This window comes from Sceloporus occidentalis, unplaced genomic scaffold, assembly GCF_023333645.1.
Source record: "Sceloporus occidentalis isolate IW3139 unplaced genomic scaffold, rSceOcc1.0.p SCAF_2, whole genome shotgun sequence".
Classification (NCBI taxonomy): domain Eukaryota; kingdom Metazoa; phylum Chordata; class Lepidosauria; order Squamata; family Phrynosomatidae; genus Sceloporus; species Sceloporus occidentalis.
Window position 1 is genome coordinate 263853683 of NW_028316982.1, and position 17973 is coordinate 263871655.

General features: G+C 40.8%; 1 protein-coding gene across 19 annotated transcripts in view; it reads left to right on the forward strand.

The window, feature by feature from the left end:
* DLG2 (discs large MAGUK scaffold protein 2) overlaps window positions 1-17973 on the forward strand; it is a 1248672-nt gene that overhangs the window by 787564 nt on the left and 443135 nt on the right. For 3 of the 19 annotated variants that reach the window (XM_089512909.1, XM_089512919.1, XM_089512920.1), the window contains exon 1: window positions 12629-13004. The exons of the other annotated variants lie outside the window; for them this stretch is intronic. In XM_089512909.1, the coding sequence (XP_089369035.1) occupies window positions 12642-13004 (363 nt within the window). In that variant the 5' untranslated portion in view covers window positions 12629-12641. Of the gene's footprint in view, window positions 1-12628; window positions 13005-17973 lie in introns of those variants that run through there. 19 annotated transcript variants of the gene reach the window in all.

Sequence of the window (17973 nt, forward strand, 5' to 3'; positions counted from 1 at the left end):
GTACATCCTGCTCTTGCTGAGTGCAGCACCCAACCCCCGCCCACAGATGAGGAATGGGAGAGATTAGAAAGATGACAACTGCCGCTTGCTGTGTGACATCTCTAAAGAGAAACAAAGTGTGCAGCCTTCCCCAAAGTAATTTCATTATTTATATACACCAAGAGACCCACACTGAAAACCAGCAACATTGCCCCTGAAAATCATGTGGCAAATGTGCATGCATCTTGGGAATGGCAGATGGGTGTGCAACTTGGGGACTATAGTACAGTATACCATGACCCTATGATCCATTCTGAGAGTGGCAGATGGTAGGTTCCATGTCAATGGGGTGGATCATCTAAACTGGGTATAGTTCCAATTTTAAAGGGGCTGCCTGTGGCTCTGCAGCATGGTCTAGTGGTCTGAGTGTCAGACTATGCCTCTGGGAGACCAGGGTTCAAATCCTCATTCAGCCATGTAAACCCACTGGTTGACCTTAGGTGAGTCACATGCTTGCAGGCCCAGAAAACCTTGTGATAAGTCCACCTTAGGTCACCATAGGTCAGAAATAACTTGAAGGCACACAACAACAACAACAACCATGTGTCTGAATTGCATCCTGGGTAGCTTTAATGTTTCTACTGTATCTTGGAATGGATTCATTGCCCACTGACATGGGAGCCACCGTCCACCACTAAATTTTGGTTAAATCAGCTCCATGCTCAGAGGGATGCTGCTTTGAGCCCCAATTTTGGGGGGAAATGGGGGAAGGAGGAGGAGGAGTTTTAGTAGTAGTAGTAGTAGTTAATTAACAAGAAGCATGAGTAAACAATAAACATAAAAACCTTCTATACCAGGAGTGTGGGGGGTACATATACCTCCACACACAGCAAACCCCTGCACCTCTGCTTTCCTCTGTGACCCTTCTCTGAATTCTGATGGTAGTTCTTCCACTTTCCAGAGCCATTTCCCTGAAATTGTGGAATGAGAAAAACTACAACAGTCATTGCCTTGTTGTGCTGCTTTTAATAATTATTGTATGCAATATATTCTGAGCAAGGGCTATCATTTTTCCTTATATACACTGTAAAGTACTCTTTTCCACTGATGCTAAATGACTGGACCATTGCACTTGTGGCATCCAAAGACTGCCAAAGTTACTCCTTGAGGTACAACTCAGAATAACCATGGAGAATTCTGGAAGCATTGTATGGACTCTGTTCTTCATAGAATTCCATTCTCTGTGGAATTATGCATGGGGAATACTACACTACCATTCTGCCAAATATTGACATTCTGCAACCAATTGTGTATCTGCTCACAAAACTACAAATCTCAGAATTGCATATCATTGAGACTTGACAGTTAAAGTGGTGTCAAACTGCATTAAATCTGCAGTGTAGATGCAGCCTAAAACTACCCAGAGGTAAATTTCACTACTAGAAACATTTGGCTTGAAGATAAGGAAAGAGCTGTGGACCAGGAAAGTGTGAAATGAAAATGGGGATGTAGTTGAAGTGGGGAGGAGCCAGAAATTTGCTATCACTTTGGGGATTTTCACCCGCTATGTTCTGTTGCGATGGGGCAGGTGCTGTTGTTGTTCCTTTGAGGTTAATGATGCAGATATTTTGGAGAGGGAGAGGAAGATGTGGCTACTTGTAGCAAACAGCACAAAACAGGGATGGATTGCCCTTGCTCAAAGAAAGAAAACACAGCACCCAGACCACAGCTGATTTCTAAGATTTTGGGAGCTCAGCGAGGGTGGGCCTGGTTAGTACTTGGATGGGACACCACCTGAGAATAACAGTTCTTTGGTGAGGTCTGGAAAGCAGTTCTATCTGAAATGCTGGGGAACTGTAACAACTCCAGAGTTGACAATATTGGACTAGATGTAAGGCAGTTTCCTTTGATCCTAGCTATCACCATCTGTTGTTCCCAAACACAGTGGGCAAGAACTCAAAATTTTCATAGATTGGAGAAATTACTTTTGGGATAACTGCTCCCAGGAACCACACAGTGTCCAAACTGGCTGAAGGGTGGGGTTCTGAGAATTATAGTACAAATTCTAAGCTTTGCGGGTTCTACTTGGCTCTCTGAAATTCCCCATCCTCACCCCAATTTGAAATTTCAAAATGAATAGTGAATGGGGTATGAGTTTTTTATTTAGATATTAAGCTGAAAATACCAGTACTCAGGTCCTTAATTCTATCTCAGTGGAATTCAAAGAGATATTTTATGGGATGTCCTAGTGTAACAGATACCATAGAATAGAAGAAAAACTACTTAGTTATGGGTCCCAGGCAGCATTTTGCATCACCTGAAAGATGGGTTCTATGTTGTGTTGCTGAATATCGATCTCTGACCTCGTCTGTTTTTAAAAGCTAAACAGGGTCGGGACTAGTTAGTACTTAGATGTGGTACTACCAGGGCCCTCCAGGTAAGGCAGTTATCTCTAGGACAGATAATCTTGACAGAAACCTAGGAGAGCCCTTACTGCCAATATATCTTGACAGTCTTAGGTTTCACGAGGCAATGGGTTGACTCAATATGAGGTATCTTCCTATGTTTCTATGCATAGTTTGGTAAGCTGAGGACGGGGGGGGGGGAGGGTGAACTGACATGTTTTGAATCAATTAGAATTGATTTAAATACAGAGGATAAGAATCATAGCAGAAACTTTCATTGTGATCTTCAAATGGATATGATTGATTTCTGAGGTGTGAAAATTAACAGCATGTCTTTGGGAGATACTGATATTGAGTTTCTCATACTCAGGTGACAGGTCACCTAATGTCTTGTTAACCACCATTCACAAATGATTCCAGAGAATGAAACACTCTGCTGATTCTGAACCCAGTTCATGAAATATGCATGGACTTTGGTAAAGAACCTTTTTTAAAAAAATGCTCCAAGGTATTTTCTTAAAAGAGAATGTGGTTCTTCTGTTGTTGTTGTTGTTGTTGTTGTTGTCGTGTGCCTTCACGTCATTTGCAACTTACAGAAGCTCTAAAGTGAACCTATCATGTGGTTTCCTTGGCAAGATCATAGGACTGTCACTCCCTCTTAGGGTGTCACCTGGTGTGGACTGCTCTCCCTGCACCCTCTGGTGACACCACTGGTTCTTATTCCTACTGCTTACAGATTTATTTATTTAAAATGCTATTTATAGCATTCTCCCCCCCCCCCCCAAGTAAACAATGCAGATTTCTTTAACTTTGCAACAACTGTGTGAAGCAGGTATGCTGAGAGATCATTCGACCAATTTAAAAATATACTAAAATGAACACATTTCTGTAGCTTCTCTCCATAAGAAAAGCTGAATTAAACACTGAAGCACTGCAATTCAGTAGAAGCTGGTGACTCCAGTGACCTTACGGCAGTGAATCCACTTTATAAAAGTGGAGAAATCCAGGGTGAATTCAAAATAGATTTAAATAGCTTTGAGCTGAGTTTGTAGCAACTGGAGTAAGATGATGACAAAAGGGAGGAAGAGAAGCTGGGATATTTTAGAAGCAGCTGAAAAACTGGGATAGCAGAGGATTAATTGGTATTTTTAGGGACTACAGCTGCTAAAATCCTCCATTCTGCATTGCCAGTGGTGGTGTCACTTGGGGGATTATAGATGTTGCAGTCCTAAAAAGCAACCCTTCCAAGTTCTGAATTCATGATAGTCCCCACTGGCAATCTGTGTCCTCATATATGTTTTGAGCCACTTAGGATGCTGTTAAAATGTTTGCACAGAACCCAAGTTATCATTTCAAACTTCTCCTTGAATCATCATCCATTCCATCTTAAGGCTAACATGCATGCCTTGTGGCTTTTTGTTTCAACATAATAGTCATTCCTTGTACTGTCTGTTTGGACAGGACATCGTCTCTGCATCAGGTAATACGTTTTACGTTTTTGATTTAGTTGCGTGTTTGTGCAGCCTTTCAACTTTTTCTCCAACTAGGTCAAGAACAAAAGTTTCATGCAGCTAAAACTCCCCTTCCTCTTTAATGCTGAAGAATTGTCTATCTAAAGAGTCACGTGATGCCTCTTAGATGCTGAAGCTAAGCAGATCTGGCTAGCTGTTGACCTGAAATTATAATAGGAAAGGAAAATGCCTGAATGGATGTCAGGGCTGGTTTGTGGACAGTGGTCTCAGGTGACTATGGAACAAAACCAGAAGTCAGGACAGTAGAGCAAAGCCAGACAAGCATGTCAAAGGTCTGGGCTAAAGGACAGTCTGGGGCTTTTGAATTTAATTTGAATTAATGTGATGTACGTGCCACTTTTTGATTCAGAACTGGTATTCGACAGCATATGAAACTAAAAGAGACACAGATAAAAACAAGTACAGATGCCAGAATACCAAAAGTAATTGTTCAAAATGCAATCAAACTATCAATGGTATGAGATAATGTTGGAAATTTTATGCACTGCATTCTCCTTTCCCTCTTTAGATAGACAGGGACTTCCCTCTATCTATCTTATTCTTTCTATACATGTGACTGCTGTCACTCAATCTTGGAGGCTGTTTAACAGACTCTCTCAAGATTCTAAACAGTCTCCTCTCTGTACAGTAACTGTTTCCTCTCAGTCTAAGATAGAGTAATAATAATAATAATAATTATTATTATTATTATTTCTATTATGCCTTTTCCCGATAGGGAATCAAGGCGGATTACAACTGGTATTAAAACATCAAACAGTTAAAATTACAATCATGATTAAAAAGGAATAGCATATCCTGACCCTCCCCCCATCATAAAAACCCTAAATAAAAACCAGTTAAAAAGAGATTAAACAATACAAGTGTTAAAAAAGGAAAAAATCCTGTTAAAGTTGAGTAAAATAGAAACTGAGATCCAGATTCTGTTTCGGTTTGGGGGGAGAAAGGTATGTTTTTCACTGGGGAAGGAAGCCGAGATGATAATATCAATAATATCAGTAATATCAATAAGGGGAGGGTAAACTAAAAAGGCTAATCTGGAAAGGCCTGCTGGAAGAGATCTGTCTTAACGGCCTTTTTAAAGGCTTCTAAGGTGCTAATATGGCAGAGATCGTCCAACAGGTCGTTCCAGAACCTAGGAGCGGCAGATGAAAAGGTCCTCTGGGTCACCGCAGACAGTCTGATCTTCTTGGGTTGTAGCAGATTCTTCTCAGAGGACCTAAGTGTGCAGAGTGGATTATATGGAAGAAGGCGCTCCTGCAAGTAGCCTGGATCTAGGCCAAGTAACAGTCTCTTCTGAATGAAGTTAACAGTCTCTTCTTGCTATATTAACACCAGTTAGGATAGGATTTAGTTTGCTATATATTTATTGATTAAAGTAATTACAGCATGCCCATGTATGACGCGGACGCACTATATGCAGCTTTCAGCTTGTGTTAAAAGCCATGCGATGGAAATGGCAATGGCATGCATGTCTCTGCCTTGCGCACCACGCTACACAACATCCACAAGCCCCATTATTATTATTATGGGGCACAAACATACATGCTATTTGCTTTACATGGGGGTGGGTGGTCCAGAACGGATCCCCTGCATAAGGCAAGCAATCACTGTATTTGTTATAAAACTACAAACTTTACAACCCACTAGGTTATGATGCTTAGTTCAGCTGTTTCAAAACTGTGGAAGGACAGAGGATATATTTGAATTTTTCTCCCCAATTGATCAAACCCCTCTAAATCTAATCTGACTTCAGGAGTTGCTGTGAAATTTCATTGGATGGCAATTGGAGATCCATCCACTGAAGATCTGGAAGGTGAAGGTGGCACTTTGACATACTGACTGAGGATGGTAGGAATTGCAGTCCAACACACCTGGAGTATGCCAGGTTGTGGAAGACTGAGCTTCAGGAAATAATAATAATAGTCATAATAATAATAATTAGTAGTAGTAGTAGTAGTAGAAATTACTACTTCAGTAAGTTGCTGCAGGCTTTGTTGTGCTCAATATTCTTTCCTGCCATTTGCTACGGAAAAGTTAGTAGTTACTTAAATTTAATTTGCACTGAAGATATAATGTAGTTTGACACCAGTTCAACTTCCGTGGCTTTCCCTCCTATGGAATCCTGGGATTTGTGGTTTGTTGTGGCACCAGAGCTCTCTGACAGAGAAAGCTAAATATCTCCCAAAACAACAAATCCCAGAATTCTATAGCATTGACCCATGGCAGCTAAAGAGCATTATTTATGCAGTGCAGATTAGACCTTACTGAACATTACCATAAACGGAGTTTTCCCAGTCCATAGAGTGGGTTCTGTGAGCATGGAATATGCCCCATTAACTTTCCATATTTCAAGAGTAGATGGAGCTTCTTGTAAAATATGCTGTGTCCCAATGTCCCCCTGGGTTTTGTGTTTTCAAGTTCCCTGACCTTGTTGGCAGTAAAAACAAACAAACAGATGTTCTAGGAATGAACCCTCCTTTCTGTTTGTTGGTTTGTTAATTTCCAGATTCTTTTTTGGGGAAATGATGCCAGTGTTGAACCCATAGCTTTTATCCCTTACTAATGTGCATGAGTGGGAAATGCACATTGATTGAAACAGTAAAATAAGAAAGCTCAGGAAATTTTACTATCTTGTGGGCTGAGTGTATTTTAACAGATGTACAGATACACTTGCTGGAGCCACAATAGATAAAGGATATGGAAAGACTCAAAACTTTGCTTGTGGAATTGATGTTTCAAGGTTCTAATTTAAGAGGCCTTCTTGGAGAGGGCACTTAACTCAAATTAGTAGAACATCACTGGCATGCAAAATAGAAAACTTTCAGACAGCTGACCACAGGAGAGCATGACAGCTGATGTCTGATAGCCATAGCTTTTGTGTTATTGAGATGGTGAATCTACACTGGGTTTTATCTGCTTTGAAAGAACTATCTGAAATGCTTAATCCTGTACTTGAGATCAGTTCCTCACTTTGGATAGTTACTACTATTGAATTGGTATATAAAGCAGTTCTTCCCAACTGAAGTTCCAGAATATTGGGAAAGATCAGAGTGGCCCATTCGTATAACAGAACTATAGTGTTATCATTCCATTCTAACTACTGTGGTTCTACCTTATGGGATCCTGGGGTTTGTACTTTGGTGAGTTCCTAGAGCAGTCTGGCTGGAAATCCTTCCATAAACTGGAAATCCCAAGATTTCATAAGATGGGACCTGATACATCTCCATGAGTAAGTGGATATTCGAACCCTGGACTCACAGTGTCCTGATCCAACACTGAAACAACTACACCACATTAGTTGTTTAAATAAATACAGTAAACTAAATGTGCCTTCTATTCCTGGAGACCACAAATTGGACCCTCCCCCAGAGCATCTATGAGACACCCGGTTTCAGCATGCATGGTGTAAGGGCTCCTTGAAACAGAATTGCTTCCCAGCTTAATGCATCCCAGCTTCTCTCTCCTTCAGTCAATAAAGCCAATACAGGTTGAGTCTCTCTTATCTGAAATGTTTGGGATCCGAGGAGTTTTGAATTTTGAATTTAGGGATCTTGTAAATATGTACATAATGAACTAGCTTGATATGGGGCCCAAGTCTAAACACAAAATTCATTTCTGTTTCATATGTACACATAGCCTGAAAGTAATTGTATACAATATTTTAAAAATAATTTTGTGCATGAAACAAAGTGTGTACACTGAACCATCAGAAAGCAAGAGTGTCACTATCTCATCCAGCCATGAAAAAAGTTTTGGTTTTTGGAGTATTTTGGATTTTGGAACTCTGGATAGAGAAGACTGAACCTCTACTCTCTGATATAAGGGTTCAGTGTGGCATAATGGTTTGGGTCTTGTACTAGGACTCTGGAGAACAGATTCAAATCCCTGTTTGGCCATGGGCAAGTCACAGTCTCTCAACCTCAGAGGAAGGCAAAGGCAACCTCCCTCTGAAGAAACCTTGTCAAGAAAACCCCATGATGGGTTCACCTGAGGGTCAGCATAAGTCAGAAATGACTTGAAGGCATACAACAACAACATAAGTGTAAATATTATTTCTCCTGCTATGATTTAAAGCAAAGTGGCTAGAATTCCATCAGTCTTCATCTTGTATCTGGAGGGGAAAATCTGTTCTGCTGTAACAGAGTCTGTTTCCCTGTTTGTCATGGACCTTTCTCTCTCTCTCTGGATTCCCAGATGTGCCTTTGTTTCCCATATGCGTATTCAGCCCAGGGCAAATGTGTTTTGATGTTTATTTTTAGTTTGGATGGAGCAGCCGTGATGATCTGCTTTAATCTGAGAGCAGCTACAGTGGACATGCATGATTTGTTTCAAACAATTTTGATATATTTTTAAACTCCAAATTAATTGACATATTCTGTCCAATCAGCAGCGGGTCAAACTTTGCCAATCAGACGTATTGTGGCAGGCAGAGGAAAAACAAGGTTGTTATGCCATTTACTGCAATAAACATAACACAAAGAATTCAGGAAAAATCCCCCATTTCAAAGGATATCTGCTTTAATTTGGGGGTGGGGGGGACTGGCATCCTATAATGGGTGCAAGACTGGTATCAACACAATCTTGGGAGGCCTCAGTATGCTGGTGGGGACTGCTCCTGACATAAACACTGGAACTACTCTTGGTATTCTTGGTTGGAATTCAGCATGGGGCATATGTCTTTGTAAGTGGACTTTTGTGCATGAGAAATAGAATTGAGTAGTTTCTCAAAGTTCATATTCACCTAGGTGTTGCTGTGATGTTGCAATATACCGGCATCCATTGCACAGTGGCAGCCAATGGAGTGGCTGATGTGCCACAGCACCAGTGTACAATAGGCACCAGTGTATAATGGTACACTCCCAGTGCACATCCAGACACAGGTTAGGAAGTGTCTGATGTGCATCAGAATTGCCAAATGTGCATCACAGAAATCTGATGCACATCATGAGTTTCCATTGCATGTCACAAGTGTCCAGTGTGCATCACAAGAGCCCAGTGAGCATTAGAAGTGGTTAACGTGAAGAAGAGGTGCCTAGTATTCATCAAAAGTCCCTGATGCTCATCAGGAGTGTCTAACCTGCATCAGAAGCATGCGATGTACGTCAAAACACTCTTGCTGGTGCCCAGATAAACATCTGTGGATTTCACTAACAGTTTTCTTGCATATTTGCAACAGATGGATCATTAATGTACAAAACAATAGGTTCATGATCTGAGGAGCTTATGGCCTATGCACTGCATCTCCCAGAATCTGCCACCATTGGCTATGATTGCCTTGGGCTGATTTGAATTGTAGGGCAGAAAACATCTGTTCACCACAATCTCAGAGTTCTGCTGGTGAGACCATTAAATTTTTCTTCTCCCCATCTCTTTAGCCCACCTTACTGCCTGAGAATGGGCTCCAGAATATCTCCCATTCTCAAGCAGCCAATTTTTAGACACACAGAGGTTCTCGGTGAACAGGGAAATCCTCCTCCTCCTGGCTCAACTGGAAGCCGCTCTTCACCAAGTAGAGGTTTAGTCCTATAGCCTGCCCTAACAATAGAGAATAGAGAAAAGGGAACCATGATGGCTAACAGTTGGGAAGTGGATCTGTTCCAGGCTTTACACTGAACTTTGAAAGAGTGATCCAAATAGGTTCAGCAAACCTGGATAGCTCTTGCAGAGTTTGGACAAATATCCAGAGCTAATTCACCATCTCACTGATGGGAAGGAAAATGCTAGCAAGGTGTAAACACAAAAGTGGCACATACTTAGGGTTACAGGGACAGTATGGGAACCAACAAAGTGTCAACAGTTCAGCTGCATCAGTTGAATGCTACCTAAAGTTTAATGGTGTTCATTGGGAGTAGACATAAATCTAAGAAATGAACTCTTTTCCTGGACTGTGTAATCCCCTGCCCTCTGTGCTAATTATAACTCCACCTTGGGGAATTGTGTTATCAGCCATGCGTGTGGTAGCTCTTCATTCTCTGACCAAATATAATCTTTTCAGAAAGTTTGTTGTTGTTTTTTTAATCTGTGCAAAATTTGACTGTTGCAGCACTCCCAATAAAAGAGCCTTGGAATGGATTTAAAAATAAAAATCTTTTCTCTGGATGCCAAAAAAGGGGGCACTTAGTCAGTGCTGAAGGATGCTGATTTTTAATTGGCAGCTGAATCATCCCCTTCTACCCCTTACTTTGTCGACATGTAGTTCTACAGTTCTTTTCTTAGAAAGCTATGCGTTCTCTTTTAATGGGAGCTGGAATGCCATAGTGGATCAGCTAGGAAGTTCCTACTTTGAATCTTTCAGGGATCCTCTGGGTGGCTTTAAGTAAGCATCTCTCTTGCTTTCTTGGACTATCCCTCCTTCTGCAATGGCTGAGATTACAGGAAGATAATGTATGATGTGGTGGTTTGGGTGTCAGGCTATGACTCTCTGCTCAGTCATGTTTGGATTCCTGGCTTGGTTTCCTGATTTGCCTCTTGGTGTGACTCCTGGCTTCTAATCCCAGAACTCATCTCCTGTTAAGCAACTACAAGCTTTGAACTTGGAGCACTGCATCTTTATACGAAAGAGAGGGTGCTTTTTGTGGAGCCTTGGTGATTTGCAGTTTTAATGTATTTTATAGGTTTTCAAATGAGAGCCAGTGTAGTGTAGTAGTTTCAGCACTGGGCTAGGAATCTGCAGCACAGGGTTCAAATCTCCACTCAGACATGGAGAGGTTAGATGGCCTGATCAGTATTAATGTCTACTTGGCACCTTCTCAGCTCTTATTGCCTCCACTATCAGCACTTTCCTGCAGCAAAGGAAGCTGTGAATCAGCCAGGCCTCCTCAATCACCTTGGATGCATCTTCCCCCATCTTACATTTTCCTTTTAGATTGTCAGCCTTTATTATGAACTGTAAACCCCTGGTTGGTAGGATTGTAAGGACAGGACTATCCCAGATTTCAAGTCTAAAACATGAGAGCTAAGGATGACCCCTTGTGATGGCCCAGGAGGTGAGCCCTTCTGAGATTACAATGTGCAGTCCTTTGTGATGTCATTAAGCATGATACAATCAGCATCTACCTTGGATGAACATACTATCCTATTCAATCAATCAGTCAATCAATCAAAAAATCATCTGACAAAGGAAAGGTGGAAGCAATGCTCTGAAGGCAGTGCTCTCACCCTGAGACTCATCCTTCCTTGGCGTGATGACAGCAGAAGAGGGGCCAGATCTGGAGACATGGAAACCTTACTGGTGGGACAAGTGCAGCCCTGCAATAGTGTGGGCCCTCATCTCAGTTGTTTTTATGGCCCTTAATTCCACCTGACTTCTCAGACTTCCCTTTCCCTAGCTGAAAAAGAGTAAATGGCCTCCTATGGGAGGTCTCAGATGTGACAATTCACATTTTAAATAGACTAAGCTCTTTGCTATTTAACATTTTAAAAATGCTTTTCAAATCCAATAGTGGACTGCCATTGCTTTGGATGTGTTTCTGGTATTTGGAAGAACTCTGGCATTTTGGTGCAGTCCCCAAAGGATCCCAGGTAGAGATGGAAATAATATTTCAAAATATTCATAAAATGTGTTTCCTGAAACCCTGATTAGGAAAATCCTAGACAAATGAGGGTCTTCATAGTTCAGAACCTATTCTGTCCACATTTTGCATGTGAACATTTGTGTGTGTGTGTGCGTGCAGAAAAAAGTGTGAATTTTGCCCTCCACTACAATTTCCTGCACAGAAAACATTTTTGCACAAAAAATAATATTTCCATGCAGTAATGTTTCCTGCAAAAAATGCCTTTTCCTGAACAGAAAAGTGTGCTAAAATGTGCAAAGCTTTGTGCAGATTAAATCCCAAACTGAATAGTCTGAAAACTATACATTTTTGAAGACTTTCTCACAGTGGGAAGAAAACTGCTGACATTACTCATTCTTTCTTCCAAGAATGAAATTAGTGAAAAATTACATCTATAATGTGAGGGGCAGAAAGTTGGCTCCTAGAGGCAGCAAAGTTGCCCACCAGTGCTGAAAATCATCCCAAATGCTTTGGCAGCGATATGGTAAATGTAGCAAATAAATACTGTTCTCTTTCCTTCTGTGTTTTCCCCAGAGCTTGTCATCTCAGAAGTTGCACAAACATTCCCTTTTAGCTGAGCTCAATACCACTTCTGATTCCTTCTGTGCAAAATGTAGACTTGGAGGAGATGGTTCTCCATGGCTCTCGTGTTTATTAACCTGATTTTATCTTAGCCTTGCTCTTCTTCTTTTTTCCCAGAGGGAAGGGTTCTGCTGGTGAGAGAGGCATGCATATCTGCTTTAGCAAAAAAGCACACTTGCGTTTTTGACTGTGTGCCTCTGACTGACAGTAGAGAGAAGGCAGGAGGAATAGAGAACAAATTTTGCAGCTATTTTTAATTTATTTATTTTTTATCATTTTGGTTCTTCCTATGATTTCTTTCTTCTCCCATCACCCAACAAGGGGATGTTTTGTAGTTCAGCCTTGTAAGCCCAGCTGTGCAGAGCATTGATTGCTTCTGCCTGGAGCAGAGAGGTTGTCAAGTTGCTCTGTGAGTTGAGTCATCTATTGACAAAGAGCTACTAGCCAGCAGATGATGCTGTGCAGCTCCACTCTTCAGGATCCCACGATGCACTGCTGATAGCAGCTGTCAAAGGTGCTCCGGGGGTCTGCAGAATAGGACTTTGTCTCCTTGGAGAAGAGAAGAGGAGAGAAGTTGAGAACAGGGCATTATGAATGCGCACCTTCCGAGGCAGCACAGCTGCTGCAGGGGGGACGATGGGATTGATTCCACCAGAGGGATGCAGAAACCACCCAGGGATGCCCCCTGTCCATGTGGCTGGCAGCAGAATGCCAAGGGACACTGTTATTCTCAACCTCACCACCACCATCATCACCATCACCACCACCAGCCATTGCCACCTTCTGCTTCTGGACCTCCAGCAGCTACCCCGATGCAAACCAGGACTAAGTGTAGCACGCCGTGGGACAATGCACAGAAGAGCCCCCCAAAAACCTTAGTTAGGGTGAAAGGGACAGGAGGGGGTTGGTGGATGGATTGTAACTGCCCTCACAGCTGGTACCACTCAGGACAGGTGAGTCTTGCTTCCTTAAGTTGCCTTATTTTCCTAAATCTCAGACTTCCATTGACTCTTAGAGTTGTGGCAAGTTAGCTATTGCCTTTCGGTTGGGAAAGTTTTGGGTTGGGAAAGCTTAGCAATACTTTTTTATATTAAAAATAGGTAGAGATGTTGCCCATTTTTAATGATGCCTCATCCTGCAAACACTAGCACCTTGTCAAATGCTTTCCCTCCCACCCTTTAATGCACTGGGATTTCTTTTAGATCACAATTGGAGAAAATGCCATTTTGGCAGGCACTTTGTGGTTTTGTAAAATTTCCCAATGTGTGAAAAGGTGGGTGTGATTTGCTTTTATTGTAGTTCTACAATGACATTTCTTTTAGTGGATCAAAAGATTTGAGAGTGAAAAAGAGAAACACAGAATTACTGAAGTGTATTTTGAGGGATGGAATACCTGCAAAATTAAAGGACTATGTCGGAGATCATACAATCTTCCTTTTGGTTGCTGTGTCTGTGTGTGTCTGTGCAATTAAAACATGTATAATGAATTAGCTTGGGTCTCACGTTTTAAATTATGCTCTCCGCAGAGTTACTTGGGTTCAATTATGTCAAGAATCATTATGTGAACAAGACCTCAACAAGATAAAATAAAATGCAGTCATTCTCTGATGGATGGAAATGCTGAAAAATAGTCATAATTTTGGCCTTCGATATGTATGCAAAAATGCTTGTGTGCATGTATCTTTGTTTCAAGTCTCCATCAGTCACTTTAAATTTTCCAAAAGGTTCTTCCTAACTGCCTTCTTAAATCAGTGTGCATATGTATGGTATTTGAATTACTACCACAGCATGATATCAAGAAGAAACAAATTCCTAAAGAAAGATCTTAGTCGGTGTGTAATACACTATAGAATATGAATCCCATATGACAGGCATAAAGGTCTTATATAAATATATTTGTTTTAATATAAAACAATGTGCTTTGGGTATGGAGGGGAATCCACCCTATCCAAAATCAGCAAAACTATATCTTGATATAGCATTTTGGCTTTATAATAGCTCGAGTGTGATGTTCTAGCAGAGAAATACCCCCCGAACACACTCACATATACACATTTTAAATATAATCAGTTTCATTATCCTCCTGAAAGCTTTTTTGCAAAGGAGGAAAATACTGTTATATGAAAATGAGGTTAATAAAGGAAAAATTCAATTGCTACCAATCACTCCCATTTTGCCTGCCAGTAGCATTGAATTTTGGAAGGCAGAGTAGGTTTCAGATTTATGAAGGAAAGGACAAAAAAAATATCAGGATATAATTGAAAGAATCAGGTGTAGCGTTGTGTGTTGGACTACAACTCTGGAGACCAGGGTGCTATTCCCTGATTGGCCATGAAACCCACTGGGTGACTTTAAACAAGTCACATGCTCTCAGCCTCAGAGAAAGGCAATGGTGTCATAAGTTGTCATAAGTTGGAAATGACTTGAAGGCACAGAACAACAACAACAACAACAACAACAACAGTTGAAAGAGTAATCCTTTTTTCTCATTATTAAGAATTATTATTTTTGATCTAAAACTGAGAAGATTTTTTTCCCAAAGAGAGCAGGAAAAACAGAGGAATACTGGAAGTCCATTTAAAAAAAAAAAAAACTGAAATGTACTAAACTTTATTTATTTATGGAGTAAGAAATAAAAAAGGTTAGTCTCTGCCTTCCAAGGTCATGTCCAGACACCTTTTGAAGACATGCATTAAGCCACATTAGAAAGCCACCATGTTGTAGTGGTTTGAGGATTGGACCAGGACTCTGGGAAACTAGGGTTCAAATGCCTGCTCAATCATGGAAACCCACTGGGTGGTCTTGGACATTTCACACTGTCTCAGTCTCAGAGGAAGTCACAAGTAAACTTTCTCTGAACAAATCTTGCCAAGGAGCCCCTGTGACAGGTTCACCTTAGGGTTGCCATAAGTCAAAATTACATGAAGGTCCATAACAGCAGCAACAAACATTAAGCCCCCACAAGTTTTCCAAAATTTCAAAAACTTTGAAAGGTCCTACTCTAACAGATTGTAATGGTATGAGTGCATCATTCTGTCAATTGCATGAGCCAAGTCAGCTTGTGTAATATTGGGCTAATATCCCAAATCCTCTTTTGTTTTGCTTTCAGTTTGGATGTGAACTTACATTTGGGTTCATCCAAATTCACTTTAACACATCAGAGATGGCAGCTTTTGATGATTATTTTCCAGTTGTGAAAATAGCAACAACTGCTACTGGGCAGCACTGCTGTGATGAATTTTATGGCTGGTTCCAAAAGAATGCCCCAGGCAGAGTTTTTAAACAGCAAGCTATTAAGAATGCAAGCTAAGAAATTTAAGGATGCACACAAAAATACAAGATTTTAAGAATGCAAGAATTCTAATAAAGCAAGCTGTTGTTAATTAATATCAGCAAACAAATTTGGCTTTGAATCTTGATCAGGAGAAGCTCTTAATAGGTTATTTCTCTCTCTCTCTCTCTCTCTCTCTCTCTCTCTCTCTCTCTCTCTCTCACACACACACACACACACACACCAAATACAGAGATAGGTCAAAAGAACAGTTTGCTGTTGTGAGGACAGGTTCAGAGAGAACAGAAAATCCAGAACTGGCAGGAGTGTGGCAGAGGCCATCTTGCTCCTGCCAATTGAAAAGTTCTAGTGCTTCAGCCCTGTAAGCCCTGGTTCCATTACATCACTGTTGTTGTTTGGAATGTTGTGGTGGTTAACCTTCCTTCATCTGGATCAGTGGTCCCCAAACTGTGCTCTTTAAGGGATTTTGGACTTCACCTCCCAGAATCCTAGACTATTGGCCAACATGGCTGAGGCTTCTGGGAGTTGAAGTTGAAAATATCTTAAAGGGCACAGTTTGGGGACCACTGATCTAGGTCAACTCCCCCCCCCCCCTTGGAGGACAATTTTTCATCCCCAATCAACCTTCTGGACACCCCTCCTCCCAGGTGTACCAAGCTACCTTCTTTTCCCAGTGTTTCTTCTCCAAAATGAAGACTGAACATGAAATCACAAGGGAAACTGTGATTAGATGTTTTCTTGCTAAAAAGTTTCTTACAAATTTCAACCAAAAATGACCCTCCTGTATCTTAAACATATGGCCTTTGAGATAAAAGACAAGTCAGTGTTGGATGAGATCCTAATGTATTGCAGGAAGAGTGTAAAAAAGGAAAGGGTCTTATATGAAGTGGTATTGGATAACTTTTTGTACAACCCTATAAAATTGATTACAGTGTAGTGGTTTGAGTGTTGGAGTATGACTCTGAAGACCAGGGTTAAATTCCCAGTTCGGCCAGGAAACCTGTTGGGCAAGTCACAAGCTCTCAGCCTCAGGGGAATGAAATGGTAAACCTCCTCTGAACAAATCTTGCCAAGAAAACCCCAGCCCTTGGGATGTGTGCAGCCCTTCAGAAGTCAGAGGAGTGCTGTCTTGTCCCCCCCCCTCCCCCCGCATCTTTCTTCTCCAGGCTATACATACCCAACTATTTAAACCTTTCTTCATACGATTTTCACATCTCCTCCAAACTGAAAATTTGATCCTGCACTCAAAATACATTTGAAATGGCCATGGAAGTCCAGAACATCCCAAAATATTTTTTGTGACCACAGGAGGCACTCATAAGAATAGAGTTCAAAAATATCCAAAAACAAAAAAGGTAGAATGTGTGTTTCTTGAATGCCAGGGGACCCTGAGATGAATCTGGACTGATGAGAACACCCAGAGTTCAGGACTTATTCTACACAAAATATACACAGAGGTTTTTGCACAGATAATAGCATTTGGACAGAAAACCACATTTTCTGTATAGGAAATAAGATTTCTGCACAGAATAAGTTCCAAATTGCAAATTTTGCAGCTGGTTCCTTTCTTGCATCAGGAGGAAAAATGCTAATATTAGTCATTGTTTACTTCAAGAATGAAATTAGCAAAGAATTGCACCCCTACAGAGGAATGTAATTCATAAACCCTTCATTGCTAGTTTCTAGATCTCAGGGTTTGGTCTTGATTGGCTGGTTCCCAAGATTATGGGGTTGAATGTCAGGATGAGAGCAATGCCCTGAAGACATTTTTAAAAAATAAAATAAAAATAGAATGCCATATTCTTATCACTTTGGTTGATGTTTAATTTATCATGCTTAATATATAATCCGCCCCACACTCTTAGAACATCTGGGAAGACTCTATTGGAAATACAAATAACTAGATTGGCTATGACTTCCTAAAGAACCTTTACTGCCACTGCCCCTAAAATGTGGAATGGCCTGCTGGAAGAGATCCGTCTTATTACCACCTTAGACTCTTTTAAGAAAGCAGTCAAGACAGAGCTCTTCCGGCGGGCCTACCCACCCGATCTTGTCTTGGATATCTACCCATCAATCCTTGGTGATGATTTTGTGTAATTCTATAGCCATAAAACTGTTGCACTATGATAAACTGATATTATTATTCTCTGAAGATGCCAGCCACAGATGCTGGCGAAATATCAGGAAGAAACTCTTCTAGAACATGGCCACATAGCCCAAAACCCCCCACAAAAAACTAAAGATATTATTATTGTTGATATGAAGTATTGTATTGGATATACTCCTTTTTATTGATTGTATTTGTATATTTTTATTGGGTTGTAATCCCGCCTCAATCCATTTGGAGAGGCAGGGAAATATAAATAAAAATTATTATTGTAGTTATTATTATTAATGGCATCACCAGTGGGTTACCCCTTGATCTCATACTTTGACTCCGAAATATCATGGTTTAAGATAGTACTAACCCTACACAATATTTTATAAGCTACTGCATCATAATTCATTTTATTTTTTTCCTTTAGCCTCATCCTCCCTCCTGCTCTGTTTATTAAATGGCTTTAAGGAGGATATAACTATATAACTCTTCATGCTCCATTTTCCTTAATAGTCCTAATCATGTTGAT